The sequence below is a fragment of the Eubalaena glacialis genome, chromosome 3 (assembly GCF_028564815.1).
Source record: "Eubalaena glacialis isolate mEubGla1 chromosome 3, mEubGla1.1.hap2.+ XY, whole genome shotgun sequence".
NCBI classification, from domain to species: Eukaryota; Metazoa; Chordata; class Mammalia; order Artiodactyla; family Balaenidae; genus Eubalaena; species Eubalaena glacialis.
The window spans coordinates 21,461,708-21,481,648 of NC_083718.1; the positions used below are offsets into that span (position 1 = coordinate 21,461,708).

Consider the following 19,941-nt stretch of genomic DNA (forward strand, 5'->3'; position numbering starts at 1 on the left):
ATCTCTGGTCTTATGGATTCCCAGTAACTACCTGCAACTATATGAAGGTGAAGTAATAGCATTAATTGAGCAACCCAAAATATTTCTATGATTTTATACTCAACTTATTCAGTCTCTCTAATTTTGGAGTCCTGCAGTTGAGAGCTAAAATAGGTATGGATGTTGTCATCCCCAAAAAGGAAATCCCTGTGTACAGGTTGCAATTATATGCCTTACTCCAATCGGAGTTGGATGTGTTTATCAGACTTCTTCTAACGTATGCACTCCTACTAAGCCCTTCGGGGAGAGAAGTCTGAGACTTGGGTCTAGATTCTCACTCATTCTTATCCTCTCTCCCTCTCCAACTCTTACCCTCATTCTTCCTCTCTTTTTCTTCTCCTCAACAAACACGCACTGAGTGCTAAAGATATGGCAGTGATAGAGACGGAGGGTTCTTGCCCTCATATATGGATCTTAGATCCTAGTCAGGAAAAGCAGACAATAATAAGCCAACAAATAAACAAGATAATGTTAAGACTGCGATGAGTGTAATGAAGGACACAGAGCATGCTTGTGTACATGGAATAGAGGGATAACTTCAGCTGAGGTGAACAGGGTAGGCCTCTCAAACCTGAATTACTAGAAGACATTTGAGCCATGACCTGGATGAGAGGAAATGTCCACAAGTAGCTCTGGGGCAAGGGCTCTCCAAGAATTAGAGAACAAGCAAGAGCAACAACAAAGGCTCTGGGGCAGGAGCTTGTTCAAGGAATAGAATGGACTGCAGAGCTGAAGTCTGATAAGCAAGGGGGAGTAGCAAAAGATCTGAAATCAGATCTTAGCCCTACAAGGATGTTAATGACTTGAGCATTCACATAACTACTCTGAATCTCCCTTTCCCAAGTTCTAAAATCAGAATACCATTTCCTTCCCAGACTGTTGAGAAAATTAAATTAAATAACACAGTATATGAAATTGCATGGGAACATTTAAAGTACCATAAATGTATAAGTCTACATTATTATATGGTAATTTATTTCTCCACAGTTTTCCCTATCTGGCTGACTAGAATCCTATTATTTCAGATCTCACTAAGAAGGACTATTTTTAAAATTATAAGACTATCCTCTCTAAACTTGGTGCATGAATGCTCCTTGTAAGCTATTCATTCAACTCAAATATCAATTAATTCATCAGTCCTCAACCTTTTTGGCACCAGGGACCGGTTTCATGGAAGACAATTTTTCCACGGACCAGGGGTGAGGGAGGGGGGATGGTTCAGGTGGTGATGCGAGCGACGGGGAGGGACGGGGAGTGAGAGTGACGGGGAGCGACGACGGGGAGCGATGGGGAGCGATGGGGCGCGATGGGGAGCAGCAGGTGAAGCTTCGCTCGCTCACCGCCGGCCACTCACGTCCTGCTGTGCAGCCCAGTTCCTCACAGGACGCAGACCAAAACCAGTCTGCGGCCCAGGGGTTGGGGACCCCTGAATTAATCACTTACACAGTACTACGCTAGATACTGAGAACAGGGAATGGGTGACAAAAAAAAAAAGATCATGTATATCCATATCAGAAATGATCACATTTTAATAATAAAAAGGAAAAATCAAACCTTAAAATATGTACAAAACAACATCAATTAAAAAGCTGAAAATCATATTAGTCATTAAGAATATCTTGAATTTGTATTATAACAGAAGAATTAAACAGTATTTTCTTTCCTTAGGTATCAATGCTTTGAAAAGGAAATGTTTGTTTTGGAATAATAGCCTCTCCTTTATTTTGTATTTATAAGTATAGAGTATATCAGATATTTAATTTGTGTGAATAATTTTGGAAGAAAAATAACAGCTCCTTTCCCCCTTCCTGTAAATGTAGGATAGGTTTCCATTTTCACCAACTATGGAATAACAGGGATTCTAACGCCCTTTTAAAATAGGGTTCTACATAAACTTTACATAGGATTTTTCTTCTGACACTAATATTGATATTTTAGGAGGATTTAGAGAAGAGAGAGGCAAGTTTATAATTCCATGGAAGGTATTATCATGAGCATGGAGTCTACCACCATGGGGGACTAACTGGCTCATCCAGGCCCACCCTCTACTGGTAAGACCTCAGCACTCCCAGCCTGCTGTCACGGAGCAGGCCCTGCAACCCTCTGGAAGCTGACACTCTAAAAATCTCACAGACACACACCGCAGATGTATTCTTCTTTTGTGGCTGACATTTTTCATTTTTGTGGTAGGCAAAAATGAGCAAGTGCTTCCCATCTGAAAGGTTATTTTTTTAAGTATGTGAGAAGATTCCCTGAAGACATTCAACTTAAAAATCTGCCGAGTTCATACTACAGGCAAAGCACTGAATGAGGCTCTGTGGGGAAAATACATAGGTTATTCACAATCTTCTTGAGGAGAGAAATAAATATAAGTGAGAATAATACAGGGCAGACCACAATGGCGGCTATAAAAAGTGCTCCTAGAAAGGACATGAAGTAGTTTAATTATGGCTAGGGAAAGCACGGAAAGCTTTCAGAGAAAGGTGGGATTTCTTCGGGGCCTTCAAAGATGAATTAATGGAAGGGAACTTCACAGTTTATGGGGTCGTCACGGGGGGACAAGTTTGAGTAAGAAGTAGTCTGTTACTAAGGATTAACATAAGAAAATCAAGTAACTAGTACTTTCAAGATCTTAATTTTAGTATGAATTTCAGACAGGATTATATTTTAAAAACTTTGAAGGAAAAATACATTAGCAAAATAAACCAACTAGGTCTAACATGTTGAAAGACACAATCATTCATTAATTTTCCTTTCCTTAACATTCTTAGAAGAGGCAGAGGCCAGCCTGACTAAGAACACTTAATCTGAAATATAGTCAAACACCAGTTTATTGAAAATGTTTAATTCTGATAAAATAATTAACTCATAACAAGTGCCTAGATTTTATAAATTCAAAATTAATTACAGAGCATATCCTACTGAGATACAATATACGCATTTATGTCCCTTTTAGAGGCAACAGCAAATTAAAATCATCTAAAAAGATAATAAGTACCAGGAAGGCAGAAGTCCAAATGAGAAGCATTATATAAATTCAAACTATAACAAAATGAATCCCAATAATACTCTTTCCTTTCCATTCCCACACCAAATCTTAAAAAAAACAAAAACAAATAAGCAAACAAAGTAGAAGACTAATGCAGATTTTAGTCCAATCTTCCACTAAGATATGGGTCAATAATCTCTCAGGAGCTTGACCTGAAGAACCACGATATTTAGGATTGATGTCAATACTGCACCATTCCAAGTATTAATAACAGAGTGCAGTGGTAGGAATGCAGGCTTTGAGATCACTTAGAACCCTGGTCAAAATCCGGTTCTGGCATTTACAAGCTGTAAGGTCACGGGCAAGTGTCAGTAAGCAAAATGCCGTGGAGACGATTTATCCGAGTGCTTGGCATACTGCTGCTACTCGAAAAAATGGCAACCATTACTACCAACGAGAACGTCTATGAGGCAACAGGAGGAATAATTGAGCGTGTCTATGGAAAGAGATAATAAACATCTGAGTATAAGCGTTTACAAACTTTACAGTCATCCTACACACCTAACAGATTCTTAAGTTTTCTTTGGAAACAAACAGAAAAGAAATGGAAAATAGTGACTAGGTAAGGATCCCAAATCCTAATTATTCTTATCATTTAAAATTGAACGTTATGATTTTCTTTAGAAACATCATATAACTCAGACATCCTAACTGCAGCTGAAATCTTTTTTTTAAAGCCATCAATGTGCTTTTCTTAAAATAATCTTATATATAGCCAGTTGCAAAAGACCATACATTATATGATTCCATTTATATGAAATGTTCAGAACAGGCAAATTTATAGAGACAGAAAGTAGATTAGTGGTTGCCTAGGGCTGGGAATTGGGGGAAGCTGGAGGGAAATGACTGAATGCTAATGGATAAAGGGTTTCTTTATGGGGTGATAAAAATGTCCTAAAATTGACTGTGGTGATATTCAATACTTGCGCCCTTGCTTATATTTCAAACATTTCCTCTAAGAGAACATTCATTTGAACCAGCAAAAAAGCTTCATCTAGCAGCATCTTAACCACCAAAATATTTGAAGGAATTGTTTACCTCAAAAAAACTTTCAGGAAGGAAAATGAGGGCAACAAGGAAATATTTTATAGAGCAGATCAAACAGCTGGACTGCAGTTTTCAGTGACATGCAGTATAAATAGGCATCAACGACTGTAACTTTATATTCTCCAGTAGACTCTACTGTAAATGTTTACCAAAGTAATTTAATTACAGTCTTATTAAAGGGATTAAAACAAAATAAAGGCTAAAACAGATAGATGAGGTACGACATAGAATCAAATAATTTTTCATATTCTATAATGAAAGTGAACCAAAGAATAATTACTATAAATATTATAGGAATTATAAAAGCACAAAAAAATTACATAGCACTAGATATTAACAGAAATGACTCAAATCAGCATCTCTGCTAAATAACCTTAATGTCCATAATAGCTCAAATATTTTTCTAAAGGAGTATCACTAAAAAATATAAAATAAAACTTACTTGGTTCTAGCTTCTTCAGATCCTCCAGTTTAAATTCTTCTTGGGACTGTGTGGACTGAATTTAAAACATGCGTATTACATATTTTTATTACAAAGATTTCACAGCACCCTATGTCTTTTAAGTGGTTGACGACATATTCAAAAAGTAGCCAAAATAAATGAATCTATTTCTTGCTTTCAGGGTAAAAAAATAAAAAATTCCAAACTGGTTTTTGTTTTTGTGTTTTGGGAACATTCAAGCTAAAAATAACAGAAAAAAAATTGAAGTCATATTTTTTATTTTTACAGTTTATATAATATGAACTAAATCTTTTAATATGAGTTTAACCCATGAATTCTTACTGTTATAAAACCTTGCTGAGACAATACTGCTTTTGGCATGAATGCTAATATCTTATCAGACTAGTTCACAATAATTTCTTTTCCTTATATTAAAAAGTTGGAGGGGGGCAACCTATTTACCTGTAAAGCTGCACTTCGTAATTCCAAGCATGTTGCAATTTTGCCTATGGTTTTCTGCAGGAAAAAGAAAATGCTATAAATACCAAATACATCATAACTGTTAGTTGTCCAAATCATCAAGTTAATTTTCACTGCTAAGCGATCTATAAGTTTAAAAAATAAGTTAAATTTTACTTCTTTTAGCATCTTGCAGACTTTGGAGATGAGAAACAGGAGGTAAAGGGCTGGGATCAGGCAGAGAAGGTGAGTATATATTCACTCCGGACCTAATGTGCCACAACCAATTTTAAATCAAGTTTGCTTTGATGATAGCTTTAGATATGATTTAAAGGGCAATGAAAAGGACTTCAAGCATCTTCCCTCCTAAGCTTTACCTTCTCTTCTTCTCCATAAAGTCTGATATTCACTGAAAGACTTAAAAACAAAAATATCTGAAAGTTAGCACAGTGGTATAATTTAATTTTGACTCAAATCCAATCTTGACTTATTCAATTAAATATATCAATAATACTAAGCAGAATCAATACATGTGATAAATGGTGGTAAATTTTACAGTCAGATCTGAGCTATAAAATGGATACAAGTGATAAGGCATAGTCCCTGTCTTTAATAAGCTCATGTTTCTATTATATAAGACACATTCAGAATCACTGTAACATAAAGCAGAGGCACTTGATTCTATAGGGCTTCAGCAAACTAAGTGGTAATATGTCCTGGAGGAACAGGACAAGAATGGGAATTAGGATTCACGCCCCAGTGACTGGGAGGATTTCTACAACTAAAGTACTAGGAAAACTGTCACGGTTCAGTTGTCTGAAGTCCCAAACTGAAGCAGGGGGAGATAGGTTTGAAATGTGAAATGTGTGTGTTGGGGGAGGGAGGTCATTATAAAGGGGACCTTCTAGGACCAGCTGCAGAATCTGTTATTACTTTAGCAATAAATTATACAGATAGTTTTTGGACAGAAGAATGACTATCAGATTTGCCCTTTAAGAAGACTGTTGCGATAACAGTATCCATAGGGTGAAGGAGAAAAGGGAAAAGACTAAAGGTAAGATCAATCAGGTTATTTCAACTGTCTATGTAAACAGTAATCAGAACAAGAACATGAATGACTAGGGTTGAAATGAAAAGGAGGAGACCCGTAGAACAAATATCTGCAAGAGCAGGCAGCTGAATTACGCCCATCAAGACTTTTAAATTCTTCCTAATAAAAAGGAATAAATCCTGACAATAAAAGTGAAGTATATATGTACAATATTTGCAATGCCTTCACAAAAAAAATATTCTGGAAAAAAAAAAGGATGTTTTTCTATACACATGATGACCTGCAAAAGTTTAGTCAATTAGATTTGGTGGTTTTCTCTTTCACCAATTTTCTTTGGAAAATAAATGAGGAGCAAAGAGGAGTAACAAGTATTGTCCTGGTACCTGGCACCCAGGCTAGATGGCACTATGCAATTATCATATGGATCATAAACAGCTGGGATAGCAGTTCACAAAATAAAACACTAATTCTACAAATAACAAATGCTAGAGAGGATGTGGAGAAAAGGGAACCCTCCTACACTGTTGGTGGGAATGTAAATTGGTGCAGCCACTATGGAAAACAGTATGGAGGTTCCTTAAAAAACTAAAAATAGGGTGGCCATATGATCCAGCAATCCCACCCCTAGGCATATATCTGGAGAAAACTATAATTAGAAAAGATACATGCACCCCAACGTTCACAGCAGCACTATTCACAATAGCCAAGACATAGAAGCAAGGTAAATAAACGTCCATCAACAGATGAATGGATAAAGAAGATGTGGTATATATATACAATGGAATACTACTCAGCCATAAAAAAGAATGAAATAATGCCATTTGCAGCAACATGGATGGACCTAGAGATTATCATACTAAGTGAAGTAAGTCAGAAAGAGAAAGACAAACACCATACGATATCACTTATATGTGGAATCTAAAATATGACACAAATGAACTTATTTATGTAAGAGAAACAGACTCACAGACATAGAAAACAAACTTATGGTTACCAAAGGTGAAAGGGGGAGGGATAAATTAGGAGCTGGGGATTAGCAGATACAAAGTACTATATGTAAAATAGATAAACAATAAGGTCCTACTGTATAGCACAGGGAACTATATTCAGTATCCTGTTATAAACCATAATGGGAAAGAATATGAAAAAGAATATGTATATATATCAATATGTATAACTGAAGCACTTTGCTGTACACCAGAAGCTGACACAACATTGTAAATCAAGTATACTTCAATAAAACAATTTTTTTAACTTAAAAATATATAAATAAATAAACCACGACTGAGCAAAAGACATGACTCTTGGTCAAGGAACAAGTAACAATATTTAACTATCTCCACAATCTTTAAAAATTTCTTTTAATCTTAATATAAGAGTTTAGAAAATGTCAAATTTTATTTTGAAATTTTACATTTAAATATTATATTTAATATAATTGCTGCAAAAGGAATCAAGATACTCAGAGATTTATTTACCCTCTGAAAGAGCTGTTGTGAAGGAACCAGCAACAATCTTTTCTACATAAAATCTAATAACCCCAAATCATTGTTCATATATATCACTCAAATCTGACAAAACTAGTAAATAATTTTAAATATAAATATAATTATATAGTAATAGTAATAGCTAACAACTATTGAGCAGTTACTAAATGACAGACTCTCCTAAGTGATTTACACACATTAAGTCATTTAATCCCGACTACAACCCTATGAGTTAGATACAACCATTTTATAGATGTGAAAACAGAAGACAGGTTAAGCAACTTGCCCTGGACATCAGTGTATTCTATACAATAGCAATACATACAACAAAGTAATACACTTATTTTAATACCATTTGGCCATACTTTTTATGTTCTTTAAAAAATGGTTTTGAAAAAGGGTTGTCTGTATTAAGGGACACGTACCAGTGAGTAAGTCTTTAAAAATACTAGTTAACTCCTTTTCCTTCTTTACTATACAATCCATTTGATTTGATGTTTTTAACATTTAAGGTAAAATGCAGTTTAACAACTATGAGTCCACTAATAATCTATTTTAAATTTAAATATTTCTTCAAGTTAAGCAGAAGCAACAGTTTTTTACACAGAATCTACTGAACTATGGCAAAATACCAATAGGCATTATTCATAACTATTTTAAGGGACCACACCCAACATCAGTATTAAAAAAGGAGTGAAACACTACCATTTTCAGCTCTAGCAAAACATGCAGCATTTATTGATGTCAAAATCAAGTGCTTGCTACTGTAATTATTTCAACTTTCTTAGAAAGAAATGGTTCAGAAAAATTATTAAGAAGCACAAGGTCATATGTGTCAGAATATAAATATTGACTATTAACTAATACACATTAAGACTAAGCACTCAAAGTAAGTGAAGTTTAATTTTAGAAAGATTTAAATAATTAGCACTTCATTCAAATTAACTGCTTATACCTACTGTGGTATAGAAATGGAAAATGTTGTCATTTTCAGAATATTGGCTATTTTACTTTGTCACTTGCTAGGGAAATGGACAACTCAAAAAGAGCGGTTAAAGGAAAAGATGAAACAGAAATATACAAATAAAGAGCTAAAGTAATTTTGCTAAAACATATCAAGGAAAAATAGGTTGAAAAAATACACATTGTTAAAGTAGTATAGTCTCAATCCAGACTTAATTTTTTACATTTAGACAGCCAGTCGTCTACTCTTTAGATGGCGGGGGTGGGGAGGAAAGAAAGGAAGAGAGGGAGGAGGCAGTGGAAAGGGGGGACCTATAAAATGTAAAACAAGCATATAGTGCTGGAATTCTCATTACCACTAAATTTGATTCAAAACAGGGAAAAACTTTCTAAGCATCATGAGACAGGATGTTCTATTCTGTCCAGAAACTTACATGAGAAAATCTACTACACCAAAGCAGGGAATTTAACGGAATGAAAGCTTTTGGCAGCTATTTTTTGGCTACTAAACCCTGTTGTTATAATGACAAAACTATTAAGAAATGAAATGAAAGCTATGTCAACTGATCATGAGGGAAGATCAAATAAGAATTATAAACTTGCTTTTTTTTTCCACCAGAAATCTTTGAGAATATTTTGAATAGAAAAGCCATATGAAGATTTTTTACCATCAACTAATAAACTTTAGAGAGATCAGTAGTTCTGCTTTAGAGTTCTTCAGATTTAAAATAAATATTGTGAAGATATATATGTTATTCTCTAAAAAAATAGGATTCCTCTAATCTTAAAATAATAATCATATACAAATAAATATCAATAACTTAAGATCTAACAAAGCATTTATTCATCAAATATTTTTGAAATCTTACTGTGAGCTAACAGTAAAAAGCTTCATAAAGAAAGCACTTTAGAAATATGGTGGTTTTTAAAAATCTTCTTTCAAAGTTCCACAAATTATTAAATGGTTGGCATAATTCTAAAACTTGTCACTGCTACAAAAACATTTAAAATAGTAAAAGCATAAAGAATATAATTCCAAATAGAAAACATATAGAACAATTTTGCTTAGAATAATGTAAGGAACATTCTCCATTTTCCTCTTTTAAGGAAAACACAATCAAATTTCTTCTCCTTTGGCTTACATGCCAGGTCTGGCATTCAATTAATTTTGCAGACCTAACAGTTGGTTTCAAAATTTCCCATAACATGTTCTTCAGACCCAATGAAATATTATAAAGGGAGGAGGAGGGAGACTTTCAAAAGCCAACAAATTTAAGAAATACTCCATTACCCAAACTCTTTAAAAATCCAACATACACATTAGCATACTAAAAGCCCTGACAAGTCACAAACTCTGTTCATATAACATCTATTAATTTTTCAGAGTCAATGTTCTCCAGATAATGTCTGGGAAATCTTTGTTTTCTAATCATTTATTAACTTGGAGCCTCTAAGTTTTTCCTTATGTGACATTGAAATAAGGCCTATAATGTCAATATGAGGTTTCTGGCCCGTTGTGAATGTTTCACCTGTATTTTTAAAGAAAAATAAATTTGTAAATGCATACGACTTGCCTTATATTCATAATGTAGTACAGAGTGATTTGGGGGTCCTTCTCCAAGCCCAAGGAATAGGGAGGCAGGCACAACCTCTCTCTGTAGTCACTACTGGCAGCCACATTTGCCTCCTAGGCAGGTTTATAAATAATAAATACCTCAGAAATCAGGCCTCCAGGAGGGAAGGAGGAACAGACTACCTCAAAGGTAGAGGTCATTTGAAGATTTAGGGATACCTTTCAAGATCATTTAGGGTTATCTAATCCCTCATTTCATACATAAGGAAATTAAGGCCCAGAGACAGAGACTGGATTCAAGACCAAGTCTTCCGACTCCAGATCTCAGGCTCATTCCTTTAGGTCATGGTGCCTCCTGGGCCTTGTGGAGGGTTAGATCTGTGTAAGCTGAAAAAAGACAGCAGCCGGGTGCCTACTAAGAACAGCTACAAATTAAAGATTAAATACACAGCACTGTCAAACACCCCAGCTTCATCCTTAGAAAGTTAAAGAAAATTAAGAAAAAGCTAATTTTTTCTTGTTAGTCTAATCATCAGCAAAGCTCATTTCTTGATGACATTTTTAAAAACTTTAGTATGTTTTAGGTCAAATCAGTTTATATTTGAGGTCGTGTTGCTCATAGAGCCTATACCTAAGCAACAGATGTTGGAGACAAGGCATATAAGTAACTCAAGGCAAACAGGTGATTAAAGTATGGCTGTCATTAAACTTTTTAATTTCCTAAGCTTTCATTTTGTTTCCATAGTCATAACACACTTTGTTAGCTGTTAATTTACATACTCAGATATTTGAGATTGTTTCAAAGTATAGATGTTTTAACTCTCAATTCTGTGATGCCAGCTGATCACTTCCTTAGCAATTCGTAGACAGATTTCACAATTCTTAGAGGTAATAAAGCATATAGTCCTTCTTCCTTTCCTTTTGCAAACTGGACAATTCCTCTGTGGTAATTATTTTCCAGGGCTAAAATCCTAAGTTTCCTAAATCTATTGTGGATATTAGCAATTAAGGAAAAAAGAAAAATATACTTTTAAATTTTAAAACTTCTATTACTTTTTAAAATACAAAATAAAGATACACTAGATGACACAGACCCAAAAAATTTTTTTTTAGTTATCTTTTTTTGAATTTTTGAATTTTATCTTATTTATTTTTTTGTACAGCAGGTTCTTTTTTTTTGATTTTTGAATTTTATTTATTTTTTTACACAGCAGGTTCTTATTAGTTATCCATTTTATACACATTAGTGTATACATGTCAATCCCAATCTCCCAATTTATCCCACCACCACTGCCCCTGCCACTTTCCCCCGTTGGTGTCCATATGCTTGTTCTCTACATCTGTGTCTCTATTTCTGCCCTGCAAACCAGTTCAACAGACCCTAAATATTTTTAAAATGCAAACATACTAACTTGTGTAAGAAATATGACTGACCCTAATTTTTGGTGTTTTTTTCTTTTCAAAGACTTATAAAGATGAATCAAATGAATACAGGCCAAAGGACTAAAACCAATTTGTTTAGGCTTACTTAAAGAGTGTGCAAAGAATCACTCCCACTCCCACTCCTTGTACAAAAAGAGAATAAAAGCAAATTAAGTCGCCATAGTTTTTACAATGTCTTAAGAAATGAGAGGAAAACTGACATGAATTTTTTCATTATCTACGAGATTAAAATTTAACTTAACACTAGATACCTTGAGCCAGGAAAAATAAGAATTGTTTCCTCCCATTTCTTCTCACTGTTTTACAGTAAAGCTTCTTAAAATATCCCATTTTTCACAATCTCTAGCAGTAGAGGGAATCAATTTGATACATTAAAATTTTAATTCAAGGAGAAAGAGCACCCTTGAAACATTTTGCAACTTTATGCACTTATTTTGTTGATGGATTCTTATGCCAAATTCTTGACTTGAACTAATTTTTTTTCAGTGGTAGCTTTTTTGTTTTTTGTTTGTTTTCAGAGGAGGTGGAGAAGGAGTTAAGGAAGTTCAGAGTTAAGTAAGTACTGAGGTGGGATGCAATTACTCACAATCAAACTCCAGTCTCTGGTACCCCTTCCTCCCCAACCAAAGTGTGGATGGTCTCCACTAAAAGTCTAAATGGCTGAGTAAAGAAATTCATTAAGTGAGAAATTCATTACATGGTAAATCATGTGGTATCTCTAAAGTAATTACTTAATGTTCAGCAAAGCATAATCAGTATCATTCTTTGTACTTAAGTATAACAGTTTTTGTTGTTTGTTTTTGCTTAATGGACTCAAAAGACAGAACCCTTTTCATTTGGAATCTGATGTATCTAGAGATTATTTTATGGTACCTTTTGTTCTTCCGTGAATTCAGAATTATTGTGTTGAGCTTGGGCCTCTTTTTGTAGGTGTCTTGCTAATCTGTAAGAAGAAAAAAACATTCTTTAAAATTGAAGGAAAGCAAACTATTTCAAGTGAAACACGGTAAAATAATTTAATTCTTAAAAAACAGTGAAGTACAATAACACTTTTCTTCTGTTTTCAAAGTATAAATCTACATTATCTTTAGAATCTAACTCTTTATACAACGACAATGGAAATAAGATACTTTTCATACCATTTCACTGGGACAAATTTCAGCTCTAGACAGCAAAAACAGACTCATAGAGTTGGAAAGAATCTCAAATGACATCGAATTCAACTTTCTTTAGTACACACGTATTTCTTCTACAACATGCCAAGAGCAGTTGTCCAGATTTGGCTTAAACACTTCCAGTGAGCACCAATTAATAGTACTGGCCAGAGGTACTTTTATCAGTCTATCATTAATTTGCTGATAAGATTAGTTCAAATTACAGCCATGACAAAGTGATGATACTCTATCAAATTATACTTTTGAACGTATTTTTCATGGCAAATAAAGAAAATCCTCTACCAATCAGACATGGAAATCATTGTTTGCCCAGTTATCATCATACTTAAAAACAGCAGCTAGGCCTCGGATGAGTTTTTAAGTATGGATCTGTGTTACAAGTCTAAGCTCAACTCTTACAGCTAAACCATAAAAAGACAAATAACTCAATTTAAAAATGAGTAAAAGGTTTGATTGAACAGACATTTCTCCAAAGAATATATAAAAATGGCCAATAAGTACATGAATATCATATCATTAGTTATTAGGGACATACAAATTAAAACCACAATGAGATACAACTTCACACCCACCAGGATGGGTATAATTTTTAAAAAGAGGGAGAAAAAGTACAATGGGTATTGGCAAGGATGTGGAAATTGGAACCCTACCACTGGAACTGATGGTAGGAATGTAATATGGTACAGTCACTGTGGAAAGCAGTTTGGCAGTTCCTTAAAACGTTAAGCATAGAGTTACCATATAACCCAGCAGTTTCAAAATCCTAGGTATATTCCCAAGAGAACAGAAAACATGTTCACACTCACACACACAAAAACTGTACACGAATGATCACAGGAGCAGCATTATGTGTGATTAGCCAAAAACTGGAAATACCTAAAATGTCCATTAACTGATGAACGGATAAACAAAATGTGGCGCACACATTCAAAGGAATGTTATTTGGCCATAAAGAGGAATGAAATACTGATACATGCTACAACATGAATGACCCTCAAAGACATTATGTTAAATGAAAGAAGCCAGATATAAAAGATCATATATTATATGATTCCATTTACATGAAATATCCAGAATAGGTAAATCCATAGAGATAGAAGGCAGATTAGTGGTTGCCAGGGGCCGGGGAAAGGAGAGAATTGGAAGTGACCCATTTCAGGTAAAGGGTTTCTTTTGAGAGTGATGGAAATGTTCTGGAATTAGATAGTGGTGATGGTGGCATAACATTGTGAATATACTAAAAACTAACAAATTGTACAACTTTACAATGATAAATTTCATGTTACGTGATATTTATTTTAATTTTGAAAAATTTGCAGTGGGGGGGAAAGAAAACAAAGAATTGAAAGGATTTTTTTGGTGAGACATTTTGTAACTACAAAAGAATTTGAAACTATAATTCCCAAGCATACTATACTATCCTAGGTGGGGAATGGAGGCAGGGATACAAAGGGTAGCAAGTGCTAAATTTCCCACCAAGCCGTTGCAAAAGACAGTTCACCAAGTTTCCAAAAAGTCTTAGATGGAAGTTCTAATCTATGCAATCATGTCTTTAAAGATCAAGTGTAAAGTTCACTTGATGATCTCTATCTAATCTATGAAAGGTCTGCATCCTCATCATAACGCAAGAAACTCCTACATAAAATCATGTTTGCCAGGATAGCTCTACCACGTTACTTAATCAAAGTGCTTCCATCCATTTATTTCTTTTCCCCCAAAACTGGAAACCCCAGAATATTTGTCCTAAAATGTCATTCATAGACCCACTCTGTGGATTTTATACAGGAGTAAGTACAATTAGAAATAGCCATAGCCATACTTGTCCCGTACTTGGTTTCCTTTCTAACTCTTGCTGGCCTACTATCTAGGTAGAGTTCTCTTCAGGAATCACAGTCTACACTTAACAATGTCAACTACACATCCCTGAATCCAGGGAAGTTATAGTGTTGCACAGTTTCTTTATTCGACAAGTTCTACACACAATATGCCAATAGTGACTGTAAACCTAAGCAGCTCACTGTCAGAAGAAGGATATAGCTCTAAACTCCTGCTCAAATGTTAACAGTCAGTAGACAACGATGTTAAATTCAAACAGAATCCTGTTTTTAAAAATTAGGCAACAGACTGGAGGAAATATTTGCAAATCATATATCCTATCTGATATCCAGAAAATACAAAGAACCCTTCTAATTCAATAGGGAAAAGACAAAACTCAATTTAAAAACAGGCAAAAGGTATGAAGAAATACTTTACAAACAAGATTTACAGGGAAAATAAGCATCATAAGAAAAGACACTCAGTATCACTAGTCGTAAGAGAAAAGCAAATGAAAACCACAGTGAAGTACACTACATACCCACTAGAATGGCTATAATCAAAGAGACACACAATAACAAATGCTATCAATGTAGAGAAACAGGAACTCTCATATATTGTTGGTAGAAATGTAAAATGGTACACCCAGTTTGACCAACCAGTTTCCCTTTAAAAATTACACATAAATTTACCATATGAGCCAGCAATTCCACTCCTATATCTCTACCCAAGAAGAATGAAAATATACGTGCACCCAAAGACTTACACGTGAATGTTCATAGCAGCGTTAATGATAACAGTCAAAAAGGAGAAACAACTCAAATGTCTACCAAGTAGTGAATGGATACACAAAATGTGGTATATCCATACAATGCAATGCTACTCAGCAGTAACAAGGAACAAGGTACTGATACATACGACAACATGGATAACTTCAAACACATTATGCTAAATGAAAGAAGCCACATACAGATCACATATTATATGATTCAATTTACATGAAATGTCCAGAAAAAATTTCATTTCATCTTTAGAGACAGAATATAGATTAATGGCTGCCTGGGGCTAGAGTGGGAACATGGAATGACTGCAAATGTGCATGAGGGATCTTTGCGGGCTGATGGAAATGTTCTAAAGTCTGATTGTAGTGATGGCTGCACAACTTGGTAAATTTACTGAAAGTTCACTGAATTGTAAATGTAAAATGCTGAATTTCACTGTATATAAATTATACCTCAATAAAGTTATTTTTAAAAACTTTTTGTAAAACCTAGGCAAAAAAATTAATTTTCTAAGCCCATAAATGACTGCACCATTTTAAGACAAAGTGAGACATAAATCTGTCCATTGAGGGAACATCCACCTGCTCTGGGTATCAGATGAGCAGGTAAAAGAGTTGACATTCTATTAGTAAAGGTAAAAAAACCTATCAAATATTTTTCTCTAGAGAATAACCTCAGTTTCCAAGGGTGCCTACAGGTAATACAGGACTGTTCTCAAGGGGAAGTTTTAAATATTCTTAAAGCACATAAACAAGTGACCCACAGAAACCCCACAGCAATCCATGACAGAAACTAGTGCTTCTCAAACTATTTAGAGTGAAGAACTAGTTTTTTCCCCGCAATCTGTTCCAGGCTAATACTTCTATAAAATAAAATAAAAACTATCATTAAGATGTCACACCACAATGAAATTCCTAAATTTTAAATCCCCATTTCTTTATTTATCTCGTTGCAGACCAGCAAGGACGTGGGACCACACCTTGAGAGGCACTGATACAAGACATAGCAAGGACGATTAACAGGGCTTATCCGATCTTCAAACTCACCCATTCATTTAACAAATATTTATTGAGCATCTGTGTGCTGGATTAATGCCTCAGGACTGATCCTGTGAAATAGCTGATTCTAGGCAGCAGAGTCCATGCCACTCTACCCTAAGTTAGGGGGCAGGTACCCCCAGGCTGCTGAAAGAGGTGGCCTGCTAGAGGGAGTTGTTTTTAATTGATCATGTATATTTTGGATAGCAATTTTAGTTTTGACATAATTTGTTTAAATCTTCCAACGGTACTGTGGCATCAACTCCTTAATGCTCCCACAGCATATTCCTGAATCAAGCCATTCACTAGAATACAACAATTATATAATATCTAAATAAATAATGACTTGATAAAAGTCTAGTGCTATTCCGGACACTACGTATACAGTAGAGAACAAAATAGACAACCCCTCCTATACCCTGTTCTCAAAGAGCTTACATTCAACTGGGGAGAGAGACAACCAACCAAATGAACACAAAAATATATTGTATTTTAGATGGTGATAAATACTATAGAAAAAATAAGCAGGATTGGGGGTTGGATCTGCAAGACTGAGGTAGAGGGAGTGGGAGTGGACAGCATACTTAACCGGACAATTTTAAATAGGGTGGCCAGAGAGGGCCTCACAGAGAAGATAATATTTGGACAAAGACGTGAAGGAGGTGATCAATCGACCCAAGCAGATAATGGGGGAAGAGTGTTCCAGAAAAAGGACAAAAGCCCTAAGGCAGAAGCATGCTTCAGGAAACAGCAAGGAGTGTGGTAGCACTTACTCTTTTCCTACTTCTGTAATAGCAATACCCATTTATTCTAAAATCCTCCAGCATTTCTCACAGTGAAAAAATAAATAAATAAATAAATAAAATCCTCCATTAGACTCAATACTTTGAGGATGGATATCAAATCTTATTCATTTCTGTACGCCCAGCTCTCACTTGCTGAGTGATGAAACTGTTTAAGCTGTGATATTCTTACCTTACGATAGATAAGTACATACACGTCCATTCCCTTCCCCCCCCCACAAGGTCCCCATCCCATGAATTCACTCCTGTGTGTTGCTCGGCTGTAAAGACACGGCTGCCTCTGCAGTCAGAAAGACCAGTTCTCCCAGACTCCTTCTCCTTCTTCTCGCTCAGTATCTAGTCAGTTACTTAATCCCATCCATTCTTTTTCACATCATTTAGTGGCCCCCAAATGGTCTCCCTTTCTCACAGATAATTCAAATAAAAAGACAACTGGCCTTCATTTTTGAGTGTATTAATTTTAAATTCAACATCATTGTGTATGTAGCCTGTATGTTTTCAAAATTTAAGCCAATCATCACATATTTCTATTCAAATTTGACACTGGTGGTTTTTATAGTAATTTTAAAATTACTCTGAATCATGAAGTTCAAGGTTAGTAACTGAGGTTCAACAATAGATTTGTTGGTGCCTATTACTCTCATGCTGAGATATTTTTAGAAATTCCAGCTAAACAGCTTGCATATTCAATTTTCCTTTGTAATTTCAATTGGACATGGTATTCTTCACTTTCCATTGTGAGGTCTGCTGCTGAGTGCCAACAGCTGCGATGTCCCACCATCACAAGTGAGAGGCAGCTTTAGATTTCAGGCTATGCAAGTTTAGTTAACGCAGAATGAGTATACATGGGTGCTCACTATCTAACTGGCTACAGTATGGAAGGATACATTCTCTGGGAATGAAGGAAGTCTTCTAATCTGTCCAATTCACTTCTACAACGCATCTTTAATAAATGCCTTAAACACTACATAGTAGAGCAGACAGGATTTGGAACTGGGGGGAAAAAAAAAAAAATCCCAGACTTCACCAGTATAGTTTTGTGACCCTACGTAATCCGGTTAACCTGAGCTTCCTCATTTGCAAAATGAAAATAATAATATTCTCACCGAGCAGTTGCAAGAGTAAAGTGAAATCAAGTGAAAGTGCAAAACAAATGACAGTAGTTGTAACACATGGCAAAATGGCCCAAACCATGGTGGTTTTCAGGGCTTTTGAAAACTACAGGCAATTCAAAGTCAGTAAGATGAGATAGAGAACATCCACGTATTTAAATTATCTTAATGGTCAGATAAACACAAGTAACTATTGTAGAAAAAGAATACAGGATTTAGATCTTCCAAGCACTAATCGTGTATTCTTTCCAAAAGCCGCTGGGGCGGATTTTACTTACGCATGGTTTCGAACAATAACTTGCTTTAAACCAAGAAGTAATTACTGGCAACAGTTTGCAAACAACAGCATTTCAGCAGGCAGTTCCTATTTTCAGTAAAATGTGCAAGAAACTACAAGCAAGGTTTAATATATACGCAAACCTTGTCTTTTAATTTTAAAAACACCCCTGAAGTTTTGGGAGGAAACCATAAAGGGAAAGAAATCGGACTTGGGTAGATCAAAGAACCTGGCGCTCACATGTACCCTGCGGCTATACATTATACACAGGAAAAGGAGGAGGGACCCAAGGAGGCGGTGGGGACTCCTGTGCGTGGTCTATTAATTCACATTTTGCTCTCTTCTGTTCACATCCTGCAGGGACTCCACCCAGAGCAACCGAGCGAGGGGGTGAGTGGGACTCACCCAGCCTAGCAAATAACAGTCCCAGAAACCGAAACGGAATCGAGGTGAACTGGGAAAACACGGCTCCCCAGAAAGAGGGGTGGAAAAGGGGCGCGAGAGGAGACCTTTCTTTTGGCTGAGGAGATACCTCCGGCCTCGCTGCCTCCTGGGGGCACCCCCTCCCCTCCCCTCAATCGCCACCAGTTCCCTCCTGCCCTACACAGGGGAGGAGGAAGGCACCGTATACAGAGCGAGGCCCCTCATCCCGGGGACTTGGGCGGAGAAGACACAAGTATTCCTCCGAGATTCTAAAAGAGAAACTGAGGGGCGGCAACCTGAGAGAGGCGGAGGAGAGTGGAAAAGGAAACTCACTGCAGAGCGGGGGACCCGTGAGACGGTGGCAGGGAACTCAGTACGTAGCCTGAATGGGCTGGCGCCCCAGGAAAGAAGGGCTACCTGTTGCACGGAACTGGCCCTGCTGAGGCGGAGAGCGAAAAACCCCAGAGACCGGACCTTGGTCTCCAGGGCCAGTGGGATCTCAGCCCCAGCGCCTGCGGGGCCCCACCCTGAGAAGCCTTGGCTGCAGATACAGTGATGAGAGACACCGACAGAAAGAAGCGGGAGGCGGCCGACTGGAGCCGGTCTGGCCCGCTCCCGCGGTTAGTCACTCACATCTGATACTCGTCTATCGCCTCCACCAGCTGGCCCCAAGAGTCGAAGTCGGCGCCTCTCCTAAAACTGGCGCCCCAGCGCTGCAGCAGACTTCGGGTCACCTCCGACATGGCCGGTCCCCACCCCGTCCCCTCCCGCCCCTACCCCAGCAAGGCCGGGCTCTAGGGCGCCATCCTCCCCGGGCCTGGCCCCGACATTAACAGGGCCAAAAGGAACCGCTACGGCCACCGCCACCACCCGCCAAGGAGCCGCCCAAGCCCATTTGCCGCCACAGCCAAACTTTGCGGCTCTGAAGCGGCCGCCCCGCCGAGGCTCCGCCCCCGAGGCCCCG

At 36.7% G+C, this 19,941-nt stretch overlaps 1 protein-coding gene across 2 annotated transcripts in view; it reads right to left on the minus strand.

Moving 5' to 3' along the window:
* The window catches only part of AIDA (axin interactor, dorsalization associated), a 41,722-nt gene extending 21,837 nt beyond the window's left edge, over positions 1–19,885 (minus strand). For both annotated transcript variants that reach the window (XM_061187318.1, XM_061187319.1), the window contains exons 1-4: positions 19,611–19,885; positions 12,427–12,496; positions 5,040–5,093; positions 4,578–4,632 (exon numbers count right to left, since the gene is read on the minus strand). In XM_061187318.1, the coding sequence (XP_061043301.1) occupies positions 4,578–4,632; positions 5,040–5,093; positions 12,427–12,496; positions 19,611–19,720 (289 nt within the window). In that variant the 5' untranslated portion in view covers positions 19,721–19,885. The remainder of the gene's footprint in view (positions 1–4,577; positions 4,633–5,039; positions 5,094–12,426; positions 12,497–19,610) is intronic.
* Positions 19,886–19,941: the final 56 nt, after the last annotated feature.